The sequence below is a fragment of the Stigmatopora nigra genome, chromosome 10 (assembly GCF_051989575.1).
Source record: "Stigmatopora nigra isolate UIUO_SnigA chromosome 10, RoL_Snig_1.1, whole genome shotgun sequence".
NCBI classification, from domain to species: domain Eukaryota; kingdom Metazoa; phylum Chordata; class Actinopteri; order Syngnathiformes; family Syngnathidae; genus Stigmatopora; species Stigmatopora nigra.
Window position 1 is genome coordinate 14,015,001 of NC_135517.1, and position 17,132 is coordinate 14,032,132.

The 17,132-nt window shown below is 39.2% G+C and overlaps 1 protein-coding gene across 8 annotated transcripts in view; it reads left to right on the plus strand.

Moving 5' to 3' along the window:
* atp2b2 (ATPase plasma membrane Ca2+ transporting 2) overlaps positions 1–17,132 on the plus strand; it is a 102,375-nt gene that overhangs the window by 26,205 nt on the left and 59,038 nt on the right. For 3 of the 8 annotated variants that reach the window (XM_077727044.1, XM_077727045.1, XM_077727047.1), the window contains exon 1: positions 1,745–2,622. In XM_077727044.1, coding sequence (XP_077583170.1) covers positions 2,421–2,622 — 202 coding nt within the window. In that variant the 5' untranslated portion in view covers positions 1,745–2,420. Of the gene's footprint in view, positions 1–1,713; positions 2,623–17,132 lie in introns of those variants that run through there. The other 5 variants (XM_077727043.1, XM_077727041.1, XM_077727042.1 and 2 more) reach the window with 4 other exon arrangements.

Here is a 17,132-nt window from a genome sequence, read left to right on the forward strand (position 1 = left end):
TTAGCTGGATCAAGTCTTGCAATTTAGCACACACCAAGCAAGAATTGGAAAAATATCCATTCTTTAAAATTAAACGTTAGTAAAAACATTATGCATATGATTAATTATTGTATTTTATTGAATGTACACAAATATGTCAGAGATGTAATTTCTATGTAATATACACATGCCTCACAGTTCTGGGATCGCGGGTTCAATTCCAGGTTTGTACCGTCCTGTGGGAGTTTGGATGTTCTCCCTGGGCTTGCGTGGAATTTCTCAGTGTACTCCGGTTTCCTATCACATCCCAAAAACATGCATGATAGGCGACTTGAACACTAAATTGACCCTACGCATGCGTGTGAGCATGAATGGATATCTGTTTCCTTAACTGGCCACAAATCCAGGGTGTACCCCACCTGGTGCACATGGCTGGGATAGGCTCAAGCACCCCTGCAACAATTGTGAGGATATATTTTTACATTATCAAAGGAAGTGTACTTCCTCCAGACAAGCCACTCAAAATGCTGCTGCTGCTGTTCACATAACCAAAGAATTTCTGCACAAACCGTAAGAAACCATCTCAGGCAAGCTCTTCTGCATGCCTGTCGTCCACATTGTAGTCTCGACCTTATTCCAGTTTGTCCTCTTAACCATCTTGAGTGGGCAAATGTTCACATTCATTGGCTTCTGGCATGTTGGAAAGGTGTTCTTTTCATGGATTAATTCCAGCTTGTTCAGGGCAGATGGCAAACAGCATGTGTCATGTAATGTGGGTGAGCTTTTTTTATTTTTCATTTTTATTTAATACTACTGTGAGGAGAGAGTGACCTGTGGTGAAGATGGTGTCAGCAGATGAATGTCCTGGATGAAAGACACAGGTGAATTTTATTCATGGAATTTGGAAACAACAAATAACAGGAGGAGATCCTGAAGGCCCTTTTTGTGCCATGCATGCAAGAACATCATCTTCCCTTGCCGAATGATAATGGTTAGCCCCATGTTGCAACGATCTGCACACAATTCCTGGAAGCTGATACCATCCCTGTACTTGCAGGGTCACTATACTCCCTGAACATGTCACACACGTTGAGTATGTTTGAGATCTTATATATATATATATATATATATATATATATATATATATATATATATATATATATATATATATATATATATATATATATATATATATATATATATATATATATATATATATATATATATATATATATATATATATATATATATATATATATATATATATATATATATATATATATATATATATATATATATATATATATATATATATATATATATATATATAAAAGCAGTTCAGAATGAGATATAAGTATACACATGTGACTGTGAACAGAAGCGATGTATGTAGTATCAAAACAAACAACCCCAAATACAATGTTTAGGAGAGACAATCATATGTTAATAAATACAAAAGTAGTTCTAGGCATGTTCTATACGGCACCGATGTGAAAATGATCAGCAGCACTGGTATGTGGCAAACCAATTATGCAGGAATCAATGAACAGTATCTAAGAAGTTAGAATGCAATAAAATACTCGCAGCATTACATATTGCATGTATTTTCTTGTCATTTTGAACTGACGGCTTCCAATGAAAGAGACTCAGATGAGATGTGTGACGCCACAGGGACCGCCTCCCGGCCACTTCTCCCAGCATATCCTCCCCAGGAACAGTGCATGCCTCCTCTTCCATTTTGTCGTCAGAGCGGCGCCCAGCCTCCCGCCCCCATGCGCACACCACCTCTTTCGCCGCATCCGAGAGGAGCATCCTCTTCTCTCCTCCTCATCCTTGTCTTCTCGCCTGCCGCGCTCTCTCGCTCTCCCTCTCTCTAGTTGTCCTCAGAATGAGGTTAGCAGCTCTGTCAGCAACGCTCCATCGACACAGAAGTGGCGGAGTTACCGCAGTGGTGGGCTGTGGTTGTACCTCTGCGCGAAACGACCCCTCCCGCGCTGTCCTTCACCTTCTGTCCTCTCGGAACTAACCCCCTCTCTCCTTCCATCTCTCTATCAGAATGGGGAGGACCACCATGTAGAGGCGGCAGCCGCATCGTAGCAATGGGAAGCCACACATGGAGCGGGTCTGGACTGCAGCCGTGGTGAGCCTGAGCCCTCACATTCTCCAAGCCTCGCAACCTTCTCAGGAACTGACCACAGGGGCCGTCCGACGCTCACCTGGATACTCCCCAGTCTGTGCTTTGCTGGCAACCTCTCCCATCCTCCTCTGCCTTCTTCTTCTGCTCTGCTACTGAAACAGATGCTTCTATAATTGGATTTTGCCCTCCTTTTTAATATCTCCACAAGTGACATACCCATTTATTATCATTACTTTTTGTCTACTTGAATTCTGCTTTGGAAACTGATCCCATCCCTATTAGCAATAACCCTCCGGTTGGCATCATGGGGGACATGTCCAACAGCGATTTTTATGCCAAGAACCAAAGAAATGAGGGCGCCAACCACGTGGCAGGCTTTGGTTGCTCGCTCATGGAACTGCGCTCGCTCATGGAGCTGCGCGGCACTGAGGCGGTGGTCAAGCTCCAGGAGGACTACGGGGGTGTCGAGGGACTGTGCAAACGACTGACAACCTCACCCACGGAAGGTGAGTCCTCCTCTTCCACATACACACACGTGCACATGTACACCCACTCATCTCTAAACTCATATATGTGGGATGTTTTGTTGCTGATATCTATATGACTCACGTCCTGCTGGGTTTGGTTATTATAGGAATTGTTGTTGGAACATCCTTGCAAAAGAGGGAGCCCCTTTTGAAGTATATTTTTTCAGCCGGATTACCTGTTTAGTATTCACAAGACTGTCACCCATTATTCCCGTCTGCTACCTCCATGTCTTTCTCACATCAGCCAATCAGACGTTTCCTTTTTAGAAGGATGTTTGAAGGTAATGTGCACAGCCCAGAAATGTAGTGAATGCTTTATATATGATTAATCAAATCATAAAAATGCTCGCTAACGCTGGAATTACATTTTAAATGTTTCTAGATGGTCCTACACAATGGCATTGAATAGCCTAAAATACACGCTAAGAACATTTTTTTTAAAAATAAGAATGTGGCATGTGCATATTTGTGCATAACAATAGGCCTTGAATTTTGTTGTGTCCTTTGCGGTAGAAACACAGGAACCTTGATGGTTAAACTGTTTTCCTGGCAGTCATTATTTTCCAATGTCAAACTGTTGGCCTTCATGTTGCTCAATTATTATCATTTCCGTTCTGTGTGAAGAATCATTTTGGAACTCTTAACCCTCATTACAAGGGGAAAATCACTGTTATTAAATGAAAACATGAAAAAACACAGGGTCATTTAACACAACATGTTAAATATGATTACAATGTTAATGCAATAGAAGCAAGACAAACAGTGGTTACAGTTAAAATTCTGAATTACATCTGCAACGGTTAGGCTATAATGCTTGCCTCTAATTGATCACTATTACTCAGAAATCTCTAACAACTGGTAATGAAATGAATACAGAAGTGATCCGATTTACAAGTTGTTCAGAGACAGCCAGTGTGCAGCCAATTTTATGCTTTGACTTGCATGCAAAAATTAGGCTTTGGGTGCTTTATGATAGATAGTATGGAACTCAACAAACAACAGTTTAGCCGAAAGTGACCCATTCTCATTGGATTATTGTAACTCCCAGTTGAAGTTTTAAGACAAGAGTTATATTATACTGAAAACAACACTAGTCTTTGAATTGAATCTGAACAATTCACAAGCGGTCACTCTGCTTCGTAAGTACGGTTTTACGACATTTAAGGCTGCAATGAATTATCTATTTATTATTTTCTGATCATTTTAATGGCTAACAATATTTTGGATATGGGGGTCTTAAACAGTCTCATTGAACCTAATATACCTGTATCTTTTTTCTTATAATTTATTAGGATTCTTGTTTTTTTTTTTTAATGCCTTAGAGCAGGTGTGTCAAACTCAATTTTTGTCGCGGGCCACGTGGTAGTTTCAATTACCACGGGCCGTTATGTCTTCCAACTAGGCTGCCAAAATTAAACTATTAATAAATTGACAGCTTTCTCGATCGTGCTAATTGATAGATCATTTGTGGACATTGAAATTAGCACATTGTTTGCAATTATTGATTTAAAATGAGGAAACACAGGAAATAATTTACAATCTTCACTAGAATTTAATCATAAAACAGAAAGTTGGCACTCATCATTGACTTACTCGGGCCACACAAAATGATTCAGTGGGCCATATTTGGCCCGGGGCCGCCACTTTGACACCAGTGCCTTAGAGTCTATCTCCACATATATTTCCAGTAGGCCTGATGGCATTTGCAAATGTGCAAATGTTCTGTTTTTGTTCTCATACCAAAGAAAAAACAAATAATGCAAGCATGAGTTGAGATGTTTTATTTTTATTAGGGTTATGAGCCCTCTAGTGGAAATGACAAGCCTTTTTAAGGAAGGACGTACCACCACTTGGCACTTTTTTTGTTATTTCTTTCAGTGCTCAGTTCCTAGGGCTATATATACTTGACATCTCATCCATAAACGCAATGTGCCAACCAGTGTGTCATATAACAGGTCTCTTTGTAGATAGCTACCAAATTTGTGTTGTTTCTGACAGTCCATTCACCATATTTAATTCAAGATCAGGTACCCGCTTAAAAAAAGAAGTTTGTTGCAGGACCATCCCAATACAAGATAGAACCAGATTACACATACAATTGCATAACAGAAGCAGTGGGTGACTCAGATAAAAGTTACGGTGCAATGTGATACCCGCAGTGTCTCAAGTGATATTTGAAAGGAATCTGATTTGCAAAGTGCAATAACATTCACACAGAATTTCACACGAGGGCCCATTTTATTATTTTACTAATTACCGGTAGAGAATTAACTCCCGATTGGCCTGCACCAAATCCAGGACCAAAGTCATAGACACCCTGAAATAAAAGGAGGAGATGTGCAATTATTAATATGTTTCACATATCCATCAGATTTGAAAGAAGAGGCAATTTAGACAAAGCAGACCACAGTACCCCATCTTTTATTATGGCAAATCCTGAAAACTACTTTTCATACAAATTATCAAAATTTTGACCCTAAACATAAACAAACAGGCCCCCTCATGGTGTAAAGGTTCACTTGCTCGACTTTGGTATGGACAAGTGTGAGCTCGATTCCTGCTGGTGGCGGTATGATTTAAGTGTGTATGGTCATTTGTCTCTGTGTACCTTAAGGCTGACTGGTGACTAGTCTAGCGTGTAGTCTGCCTTTTGCGCGAAGTCAGCTGGGTTAGGCACCAACAACCCCTGCAACCCCTTGAGGATGTGCGCTATGGAAGATAAAATGAAAAGAAATCAACATAAATAAACAAAAAAAAAATCTTGGCTTATCAATTTTTCCAAAGATACCAAATTTTTTTTCCAAATTGATGGTCCCTTGCTGCCTAAGTACAAGCCCTAGAGTTGTCGCTGGCAATTTCTTGTCAATGGTTAAAACCAGTGCTGGGGTTTCTTTTTATGCGTGTGCTGGGGTGGTCAACCATAGCAACTCAAAACATTGATTTATTTTCTGAACTGCTTAGCCTCACAAGGGTCGCAGATGTGCAGGAGCCAATCTAGCTATCTATGGACACTAGGCATTGGACAGACAATCACAGGGCACTAGGAGATTCACCCTCACACTCTTACTACCTACGGGAAATTTCGAGATGTGGTAGGGAAATGGAGTAGCCAGAGGACCCATGCAAGACCAGCGTTGAGGATCGACCTGGAATTGAATCTTGCACCCCAGACCTGCAAGGTCAACGCACTAACGCACTAACCACCCAAACCCTGGGCTGTCAACTTAAACCCTATTTAGAAAAAAAGCAGAACATTGCACATGACTTAAAAAAATCAAAATTTGACCCCCAATTAAATGTAATACTGTGAACTGAATGAAGTGTGTAGAAAGGACTTTTTGTTTTTAGAAAGTATGCATAAACTGTAGTAAGCAAGTAAGATGTGGCAGAAAAAATCTTTACATGATAGAGAAAAATCAAGACCCATTTAGGACTCTTCACCCAAAAATTTATTTAAAAACTGCAGTCAGGCATAAAACCACAAAATATTTTCTCTAATTTGTTGTGAAGTTTAATACATATCGCAACTCGTCCTCGTCAAACATGAGTGACTTTTTCCAGGCCTGAATTTGGCATGGATGAATGAGTTTCACCAAATAATAATGAATAACAATGTATATCTTTAAAATGTCGATCTTAATTTATATGATAAACCACTACCCAAAACAGTCAGTCCTCCAACTCCTGCAAAAATTGAATGGTTATCTATTAATACATTATATTTATCAAAACTGTTAATGACTCCTTTTTGGATTTTCCCTAATTGTACATTTATTTGTATTAAGATGGTTATTAAAATAATGGGGAAGTACGTAAATATCTTTTATAGTATTCAAAAAGTCCCTGATGAACTGCATGACTTATTGGATATATACTATATGTGATTTGCTAGATTTCCAGCAGTTTTTTTTAATTTAATGTTGCATTAAACTAGAATAATGGCATGTTCCCACAACATGTTTATAGTGGTCTTCATTGGAGAAGATGCTAGCAAGCGAGATAACAGCCTTTTCCCTGTGAGAATCATTAATTGATGGAATGCATGATTCTGTGGCTTTCCATGGAAAGCGTTGCCATTAGCATTAGTGATCCTATCTGATGCATGTTTACTGGTTGCTTCTGCCTGGCTGCCTTGCTGAACATATGTTACAAGAGAAATATAATCATGCTAATTATCAGTGAAAGTATTGGTTCACCGTCATTTGTGTATGCGCTTGCACTCTGGAGACATCAGGCTGCATGGCCTCATTAGGATAGATATAAATAGGGGAACATTTTTCCATAGAATTTGGATTCATAAATGATTTTTTTAGGACAATGAGGAATAGAGTATGTTGTTCCTGGTTCAGTTAGCATTTTTGTTGTTCTTATACCCAAGTTATGCCTGTCGATGTACCAGATGTGTGGCGAGAGTGATGACCTATATATAGGCTTGTGATAGTTTTAAAATGGAACGACAACCCCGAGGTAAAATTGCTTATACAGTAATTTGACGGAAAATAACATCATGTAAATAGAATTTTTCATTATTTCACACCTTTTTATTTCTGACACAGGCAAAGGGCTAAGTTAACATGTACAGTTGTAACTCTACTTACGAATGCTTCTACATTCGAAATTTGCAGGTTACAAAAGCCGTTAATATGAAAATGACTGAACCTTTTTTGATTAATTCATTTTCCAAACCGCTTATCCTTGTAGGCGGGTGCTGTAGCCTATCCCAGCTAACTTCTGGGCACCAGGTCAGGGGACACCCTGAGTTGGTGGCCAGACAATCACATGGCACAAGGAGACCATTCACAGTCACACTCCTACTACCTAGGGACAATTTAGAGTGTTCAACCTGCCTACCAACCATGTTCTGGGGATGGGGGAGGAAACCAGAGTACCCGGAGAAAACCTACGCACGCACAGTGAGAACATGCAACCAGTTGTCCAAATTACTGATCAAATTTATGACAACAGGATCCAGATTCTATTTCTACCAATGAGAAGAGCCCTCTCTGAGATTTCCTCAATTAATTTTCTGTAAAATTGAGTTTTTACAAAAACAATTTAGCCAAGATTCCAATTTTTGATCTTTGAACTTCATTCCATGTAATGATTTTGTGGTTCCTTCGCACTTGACATGGCGATGTGGAATCAATTGTGTTTTTTTCCCCCATCATCACTTGCCACTTAGGTGAGTGAGGGGTGAAGAAGCTAGTGTTTCCTTCAGGCAGACAGCAGGTGAATAAGTCATGCAGGGGCCATATGGGATGTCAGTGAGTTTACAGCTCACTTTCACAGATGCTCTGACAGTATGCTTCACATGCAATGAGGCTCCCTCTTTGTGACTTGTGTAAAGGGAAATGGCACTTACTGTGTTTGCTGACAGTATACATTCAAGTCTTGAAGGCTGCATTGTCTCAACCTAGGACAAGCAATCTCTGAGGTAGTGAGAACATGATTTCCCATAGTAACTACAGGAGTCCCTATTTGAAGCTAGATGTAAATATTGGAATTTGCACTAGAAATACAAAACAACTCCCAAATTTGCTACAATTATTAAGCTCTAGTTCTCACTCTTCTGGGGCACTAAACCTATGAAAAAGGTACTTAGGGGTAACATACTACTCGCTAACCGACATCAAATGATCTAGAGTCATGCCCATATCAAAAATGTAAATAAATCCATCTAATGTACCTATGAAGAAGAAACTGCGACAATGACTGTGTTGCTTCAGCTCCTTCTGACTTCTCATGGCCTGTTCAGACGGGTACTCGGATGTTTGTTCGCCAGTCTTTTGGTCCCTTTTTGCCGCCGGTCTTTTGGTCACCGGTATTCTGGTCGCTTTTGGTTGCCGGTCAAATGGTGACAGAGAGTTTACTGTTGAAATCTCAAAATTATATTCATGGGACAGAGTTTAATATCTAAGAGAGAGAGTTTAATATCGAAGAGAGAGAGTTTAATATCTAAGAGAGAGAGTTTAATATCTAAGTACTGTATAATATGTAAGAGAGAGAGTTTAATATCTAAGAGAGAGAGTTTAATATCTAAGAGGGCGAGAGTTTAATATCTAAGAGAGAGAGTTTAATATCTAAGTACTGTATAATATCTAAGAGAGAGAGAGTTTAATATCTAAGTACTGTTTAATTCTAAGAGAGAGAGTTTAATATCTAAGAGGGAGAGAGTTTAATATCTAAGAGAGAGAGTTTAATATCTAAGAGAGAGAGTTTAATATCTAAGTACTGTATAATATCTAAGAGAGAGTTTAATATCTAAGTACTGTTTAATATCTAAGAGAGAGAGTTTAATATCTAAGAGAGAGAGTTTAATATCTAAGTACTGTTTAATATCTAATTACTGTTTAATATCTAAGTACTGTTTAATATCTAAGTACTATTTAATATTTAAATACTGTTCAATATCTAAGTGCTGTTTAATATCTAAGTACTGTTAAATATCTAAGTACTGTTTAATATCTAAGTACTGTTTAATATCGAAGTACTGTTTAATATCTAAGTACTGTTTAATATCTAAGTACTGTTTAACATCTAAGTACTGTTTAATATCTAAGTACTGTTTAATATCTAAGTACTGTTTAATATCTAAGTATTGTTTAATATCTAAGTACTGTTTAATATCAAATTACTGTTTAATATCTAAGTACTGTTGAAAACTGTAGGTATTTAGATATTAAACTCTCTCTCATGAATATAATTTTGAGAGCTGGTTTCAACAGTAAACTCTCAAATGGTTGTCTGTCTCCTTGTGCTGTGGGATTGGCTGGCAACCAATCCAGGGTGTGCCCTCTAGGTGCCCACGTGACCGGACGTTTGGTCGCCGGTCTTTTGGTCCCTTTTGGTCGCCGATCAAATGCACGTAGATATTAAACAGTACTTAGATATTAAACAGTACTTAGAGATTAAACTCTCTCTCTTAGATATTAAAATTTCTCTCTCTCTCTCTCTTAGATATTAAAATTTCTCTCTCTCTCTCTTAGATATTAAAATTTCTCTCTCACTCTTAGATATTAAACTCTCTCTCTCTTAGATATTAAACTCTCTCTATTAGATATTAAACTCTCTCTATTAGATATTAAACTCTCTATCATGAATATAATTTTGAGAGCTGGTTTCAACAGTAAACTCTTTGTCACCATTTGACCGGCGACCTAAAGGCACCAAAAGACCGGCGACCTAAAGGCACCAAAAGACCGGCGACCAAAAGACCGGTGACCTAAATACCGGCGTCCAAAAGACCGGCGACCAAACGTCCGGTCACGGTTCAGATGGCGTCTAGACTTGTCCCTAGCGAACTATGATGCACATACGCTCAAGAAAACCCCCCTGCCTTGGTTGTATGTGGTTGTGTCCTTCTCTCACATAGTGCGGGCGTGTGGATGTGATGGACCAATGGAAATAGGCAGGCAAGCATATGGTGTACTCAAACGGTTTTAAAGAGATTAAACACAAAGTGCAAAAACAAAAGCAGGGAATCCGAAATTGCAAAATTGAACCAAAAGGAATGGAATCAAACATACCTGGGGCGCACACTGACGTGACATTCACAAAAACGCAACAAGAAATGAGCAAAGAAAGGGGACCTAAATGCAGAGACATAGAGAACAGATGGGTGACACAATAATACGAAAACAAGATCCAATTTATGAAATCCCCTCAAATGTAACCACTATTTCATTTTGAAATCGTTCCAGCCTACTATTACTTCCACTACACCCTAGATTGGTCACCAGTCAGCCCGAGGGCACACAGAGAGTCAGGACCATCTGTACTCTCACACTCATTGCCACCAGTGGGAATCGAGCCCACACAAGCCCATACCAAAGTTAGGCGAGTGAACCTCTACACAACGAGGCAGTCACAGAAAGAAATGTGGGTATTAAGACAAATATCCTTTACTCATGATTAATAGAGTTTCTGATGTTAATCTAGACTATATAATTTGATAACTCATTCCATGTGCCCTGTCTCCTGACTTCCCTGCTCTCTTTATTTCCATCTCATTTTGTGCCTCTGCTCCCATTTCTATTTTCATTTGCTTGTTCGGTCGCCAATCCCAGTGGGCTGCTGCAGCACAGTATAGCCTAAATATACCTGCTCCACATCTACAACCTTTATCGTCTGTCCTTTACGCATCCTTCCTTTGCGCAATAAAATGACTGGGAAAGTAACATGTCATTTTAAAATTGAAAACAAAATTGCATTTGTTTTTCATTTTCGGAATTGCTTTATCCTCATTAGGATCACAGGGGGTGCTGGAGTCTATCCCAGCTGACTCCAGGCCAGAGGCAGTGGACACATTCAATTGCAGGGCACAAGGAGACAGACAACCATGCACACACACACCCATACCTATGGGCAATTTAGAGTGTCCAATCAGCCTACCAGGCATGTTTTCGGAGGGAACCGGAGTACCCAGGGGAAACCCACGCAGGCCCAGAGAGTACATTCAAACTCCGGACAGGTGGAGGGACCTGGATTTGAAGCCAAGATCCCAGATCTGAGAGGCCAACACTCTAACCACTCGCCCACCAGGCTGCCCTTGAAATAAAATATTTTTCTAAATGTGTTTGTTTTTTAGGGAATAAAAGGATGAGCCATACCAGTGATAACACAGGCTTGATAGGACCCAATTGTGTTTACAGAGAACACCTCAGGGACATGGCCCTGTGTTGCTATTGCTGCCCAGCAATCACAGCGGTCATTGGTGGTCGGATACATCGTAATTTCTCACTGGGAGAAGGCCGGTGTTTAAACAGGACACACATGTTAACACTAAGTAACTATTTCTATCAATTTCTCGTTTCATGGTTATGAGGATCAGGGGTGAAGTTGAGCCTGGGTGGCAGACAATTTAGCCAATAAATAAAAATCATTGACAAATATTTCTTTAAAAAAAGGAATCAATGCTTTATTAATTTCATTTTTTGCTTGTCAACAATATGTTGTTATAATAGCAACTTTTTGCTTGTTTGTTTGCATGAATGTGATGCATCTATTGTCAACATCTATTTGTCTCAGGTCGTTCTTATGTGGGTCAGCTGTAGGTTTATTTGCACTGACTAACTCCTAATATTTAAATTGTGATGAGTTTTTGGTCAGTTTAATCTATTTTTTGTACTTGATCCCTGAAGGTCTGTATGGTCATCTGGTAGAGAAGCCAGCCTAAACCAGTAGACTACACGGATGTTAATGGCATGGTTCATTATAGATTCAACAAGAAATCAATTGGGAGCTACACTTATTAGACAAGAAATAGACAAAAGTTTAAGTCAACAAGCAGTGCTTGCTATTTGATTGTCAGATCACCCAACAGTTATTCTGATCAAATCACCAGCATTTGATGGAAAGTAGGCCCAAACATGTACATGTTTTCCCTCCTCTAATGGTCATACTAATCCTACCTTCTCCCACACAATTTTGTTCCTGCTTGAATAATTCTATTTAATCTCCTACCCACAAGGGATCTCTTATGTGAAATAAGGACAGAGTTTTCTGCTATGCTTGCAACGCAGAAGGTTACATTAAAAAAGAGAGAATAAAAATCAGCACGAATTCTAAACGATTGGCAACCATTTTAGTCAGTGAGAGAGTGGGACCATTGGATAGTTGAGCACGTGTTAGTAGAGGCTAGACAAGGGGTGGGCAAACCGGTCCTCTAGGGCCGCTGTGGGTGCAGGTTTTTGTTCCAACTGATCCAACAAAAACAGTTTAACCAATGAGGTTTCTGCTAAAACAAGAAGAATGAAATCTACTGATTGCACTTCTAAGATACTAGCTTGGTGAAAAGGTTTCCTCTTATACAGTTGTGGTCAAAAGTTTACATACACTTGTGAAGAACATAATGTCAAAGCTCTCTTAAGTTTCCAGTTATTTCTACAACTCTGATTTTTCTCTGATAGTGATTGGAAGAGATACTTCTTTGTCACAAAAACATTCATGAAGTTTGGTTCTTTTATGACTTTATTATGGGTTAACAGAAAAAGTGATCAAAACAAAAATATACATACAGGAACACGAATAAGCAATTTTGGTGACTTAGAAAGTTGTCAGTGAAATACGCTTAATAGCATGGCCTCTTAACTTCTTGTAAGTGATTATGGGTGACTATAGCTGGTGACTTCTCTGAGGCCATTTAAATAGAACTCTTTGGATGCAAACACCCACAAACGCTACAATGGGAAAGTCAAAGGAGCTCGGCATTAATCTGAACCAGCAAATCCTTGACTTGAACAAGTCAGGAAACTCACTTGGAGGCATTTCAGAGCAGCTGCAGGGCCCAAATAGCAACAGTGCAAAAAATGTTTGTGAGTATAAAGTGCCTGTCACTGTTTTGTCACTGCCATGATCAGGAAGAAAACACACGCGATCACCTGCTGCTGAGAGAAAATTGGTCAGGAGGGTGAAGATTCAACCGAGAATCACCAAAAACAGGAGCTGCCAAGAAATAGAAGCTGCTGGAACACAGGTGTCAGTGTCCACAATCAAGCGTGTTTTGCATCTGCATGGACTGAGAGGGTTATCCTGTGGCGCTGTTTTGCTGCCAATGGAACTGGTGCTTTACAGAGAGTAAATGGGATAATGAAGAAGGAGGATTACCTTTAAATTCTTCAAGATAACCTAAAGCAGTGGTCAGGAACCGGTCCTCAAAGGGCCGCAGTGGGTACAGGTTTTCATTCCAACTCAACAAGGATACACCTTTTGCAAGTGTAATCAGTTAATTAGAGTCAGGTGCTACTTATTTTAGAAGACACCTGATTGGTTAAAATGTCGGCACTGGACCGGTTGGAACAAAGACCAGGACCCACTACGGCCCTATGTGGAATCGGTTTGAGACCACTGACCTGAAGTCATCAGCCCGAAGATTGGATCTTGGGGGCAGTTGGGTTTCCAACAGGAAAATGACCCCAAACACATCAAAAGTGGTAATCGAATGGTTAAATCAGGCTAGAATTAAGATTTTCGAATGGCCTTCTCAAAGTCCTGACTTAAACCCCGTTGAGAACTTGTGGACAATGCTGAAGAAAAAAGTCCATGTCAGAAATGTGGGAGGAACCCGGAGTACCCAGAAAAAACCCACACAGGCCCAGGAAGAACATGCAAACTCCACACATCTGGACCGATCTGGATTTGAACCCAGTGTAAGGCTCACGCCCTAACAACTCATCCGCCGAGCTGCCCCACAAATATTATGTTGGATATAAATTAACGAATAAATGAATTAACAATTTCTTTTGATCTGGTACAATTAAAACTAATAAGAGCTAGGTGTTGAACACTACACACTTTCACCGGCTAATGGCGGGTTCATTACTAGCCTTGATTGTTTTGATGATTAATACATTGCTAACAATCAGTTGTAGCAAGCTGTCTTCCCTGTATGTGTGTTTGTACCAAGTGCCTACCTGCTCAATCATGCCTTGCAGCGATGCTGTTGATTTAACCAATGTGCCACCTTGCAGAAGCTGCAAATGGCTTGTGAATGTCTCTACTGGGATGTGACGTGAAGTGTGATCATTTCTCATGTTTAGAATCTCATAAGCTGTTTTCAGCGTCGTTCTCTCTTGAGACTCATAAATATGAAGAAAAATGTGACTTAGTTACATATTTCTTTTGGTAGATCGTAGCTTGTCAATGAAAGTGACACATCCATGCAGAGTGGGCATGCCTTGGAATGTAGATATCCCAAGAGATTCCTGACTAAACGAACATGCCCATAAAAAGACACGCTTGTTCATGTGGATAATTTTGATTAGAAGAATTCTACCTATATAATACCAGCTTTGCATTTGAAGTTCTCATATTCTCTCTGTGCCTGCGTGGGTTTTCTCTGGGTACTTCAGTTTCTTTCTACATCTACATCCCCAAACTACGTATAGTTTGTCTCCAATTGACTAGCAGTCAACTCCAACTATATCCTGCCGATTGCTACAAAAATAACCACTAGAGGTCCCAGCACAAGCCTTAATGGGATAAGTGAAACGCGTTGTGGTAGAACTTTTGCACCTCTTCCCGGATAAGACTGTTGCCCTGTGAATATGCAAAGATGACAACCACGTGCTTTCTTTGGTGACCTTTTCAAAGGGAAAAGCCGTCAGCCGTCTCATGGTCCGCGCTGAGACTTTTAACCTTTATCCATTTCGCAGGCTTTTTATTGAGCACACAAATACCACACCTTCAGTTACAGTTGACCAGTTATTGCTTTATAAAGAGTTTCTTAGTTATGTCATCAGACAGGGGACCAGTACCCGCCAGAAGAGAAGATATTTCAGCAATCACCCATGTCATAATCTCTTTCCTGCATCAGTGGTTACGCCCATTTCTTCCATGGCTTCTTCAATCTTCAACCCTGCATTGTTTGTATCCATAGCAGGCTCGTATATGCATATTATAGAGCAGAGTTATACAATACATTAAAACAAGGTGTAATATAGCAAAAACAATTATTCTCAGAAACGGAAAATGAATGTAGGACACACCGAGAGTCAAAGAACCTCTCGCATCACAATGACACTGCCACCAACAGGAATCAAACTTGCACCTGTCCACACCGAAGTGAGTGAACCACTATACCAGGGGTGGCCAACTCCAGTCCTCGATAGCGGCTATCCGGTCTGTTTTACATATCCTCCAATTCCTCCTCATCAGATTTAGGAGGCATCATTGATGGAATCTTCAGGAGGCGCCGTAGTAAGGGCAGGAGGAGCTTTTTTGTGAGAGGTTTTCAGCACCAAGAAAGATGGTGATGGAGAGTTGTGACCGCTGTTTCCTTTTTGTACAAATATACTACATGTACACTGTCAAGACGATTGCCATATTCGATGACTATGACCATTTTTCAGCAATCTCTGGGACACTTTGTTCATAACCCTGAGCCCCATCGAAATTATCTTGCCGATGTCTAGAAGTACTGAGACCACATTCTTCATCTTTATAGCCGTCATGTTTTTGGGGGAAATTAAACCTCAATTTCGCTCTTCCGCGCCGTCCATCTGCCTTAGCCACCCAAAGAGCTCTATTTTTGGATAAGGGCGACGCTGTCCACTATAAGGTCGCCTTGCCAGTCTTTGTATCGTGATCCACTTTATTTCGAAGTCAACGTGCATTCTGAACGATATTTGTCTTATTTATATATATATATATATATATATATATATATATATATATATATATATATATATATATATATATATATATATATCGTGATCCAATTTATTTCGAAGTCAACGTGCATTCTGAACGATATTTGTCTTATTTATATATATATATATATATATATATATATATATATATATATATATATATATATATATATATATATATATATATATATATATATAAATAAGACAAATATCGTTCAGAATGCACGTTGACTTCGAAATAAATTGGATCACGATACATACATACATACATACATACACACATACATATACATACATATATACATACATACACACACATACATACATACATACACACACATATATATACATACATACACACATATATATATATATACATACATACATACATACATACACACACATATATATACATACATACACACATATATATATATATACATACATACATACATACATACACACATATATACATACATACATACACATATATATACATACATACATACACACATATATACATACATACATACACACATATATACATACATACATACACACATACATACATACACACATACACACACGTTGACTTTAAAAAGAATTGGATCACGATACAAAGACTGAAAAGGATTGGATCATGATACAAAGACTGGCAAGGATGCACTCCCCGAAGCATTGACTTTAATCATGCATATTCAATGTAGCGACACCTTGTTGAAGTTGGAGAGGAGCACAATTATTCAACACGATATTTTATCAATTTGAAGCGTAAGCAGCTCGCTGTCCACTTGCACTGAATTGAAATATATTTCTCATACTAACAAAGAGTATGTCATCTTAAAATACAAAAGAAACAAAACTGTAAACAATAATGAAGTCCTGTGTTCACACTTCTCCTTTAAAGCTCGCTACCTTATGATGCTCGGTCTGCCAGCATGAATTTTAACGCGGCTTTAACTGGCTTTACTGACTTGGCCTCCTCCGGTGTTGGGCCTCTGTGGAAAAAAAACTCTCTAATACCCTTTAAAATTACATTTTATTTTTTACTTTAACAATCAATTCTATTTTTGCCGGCTGAGTCAGTCTGACGGTGACCGTAAGCAGCCGCCCCTCTTGACATATAATTAGCTAAATGGCTGCCTGTTGGACTATTTTTTGATATTGTATTGTGACAAATCGTCTCGTAACCCTGCCACATCGAGTTGAGTGACGATATGAGTTTTGTCCTATCACTACTATGCTATTTCTTTAAATTGGCTTAAGACAACATATACAGTAGTACCTCGAGATACAAGCTTAATTCGTTCCGGGACTGAACTCGTGTGTCGATATTCTCAT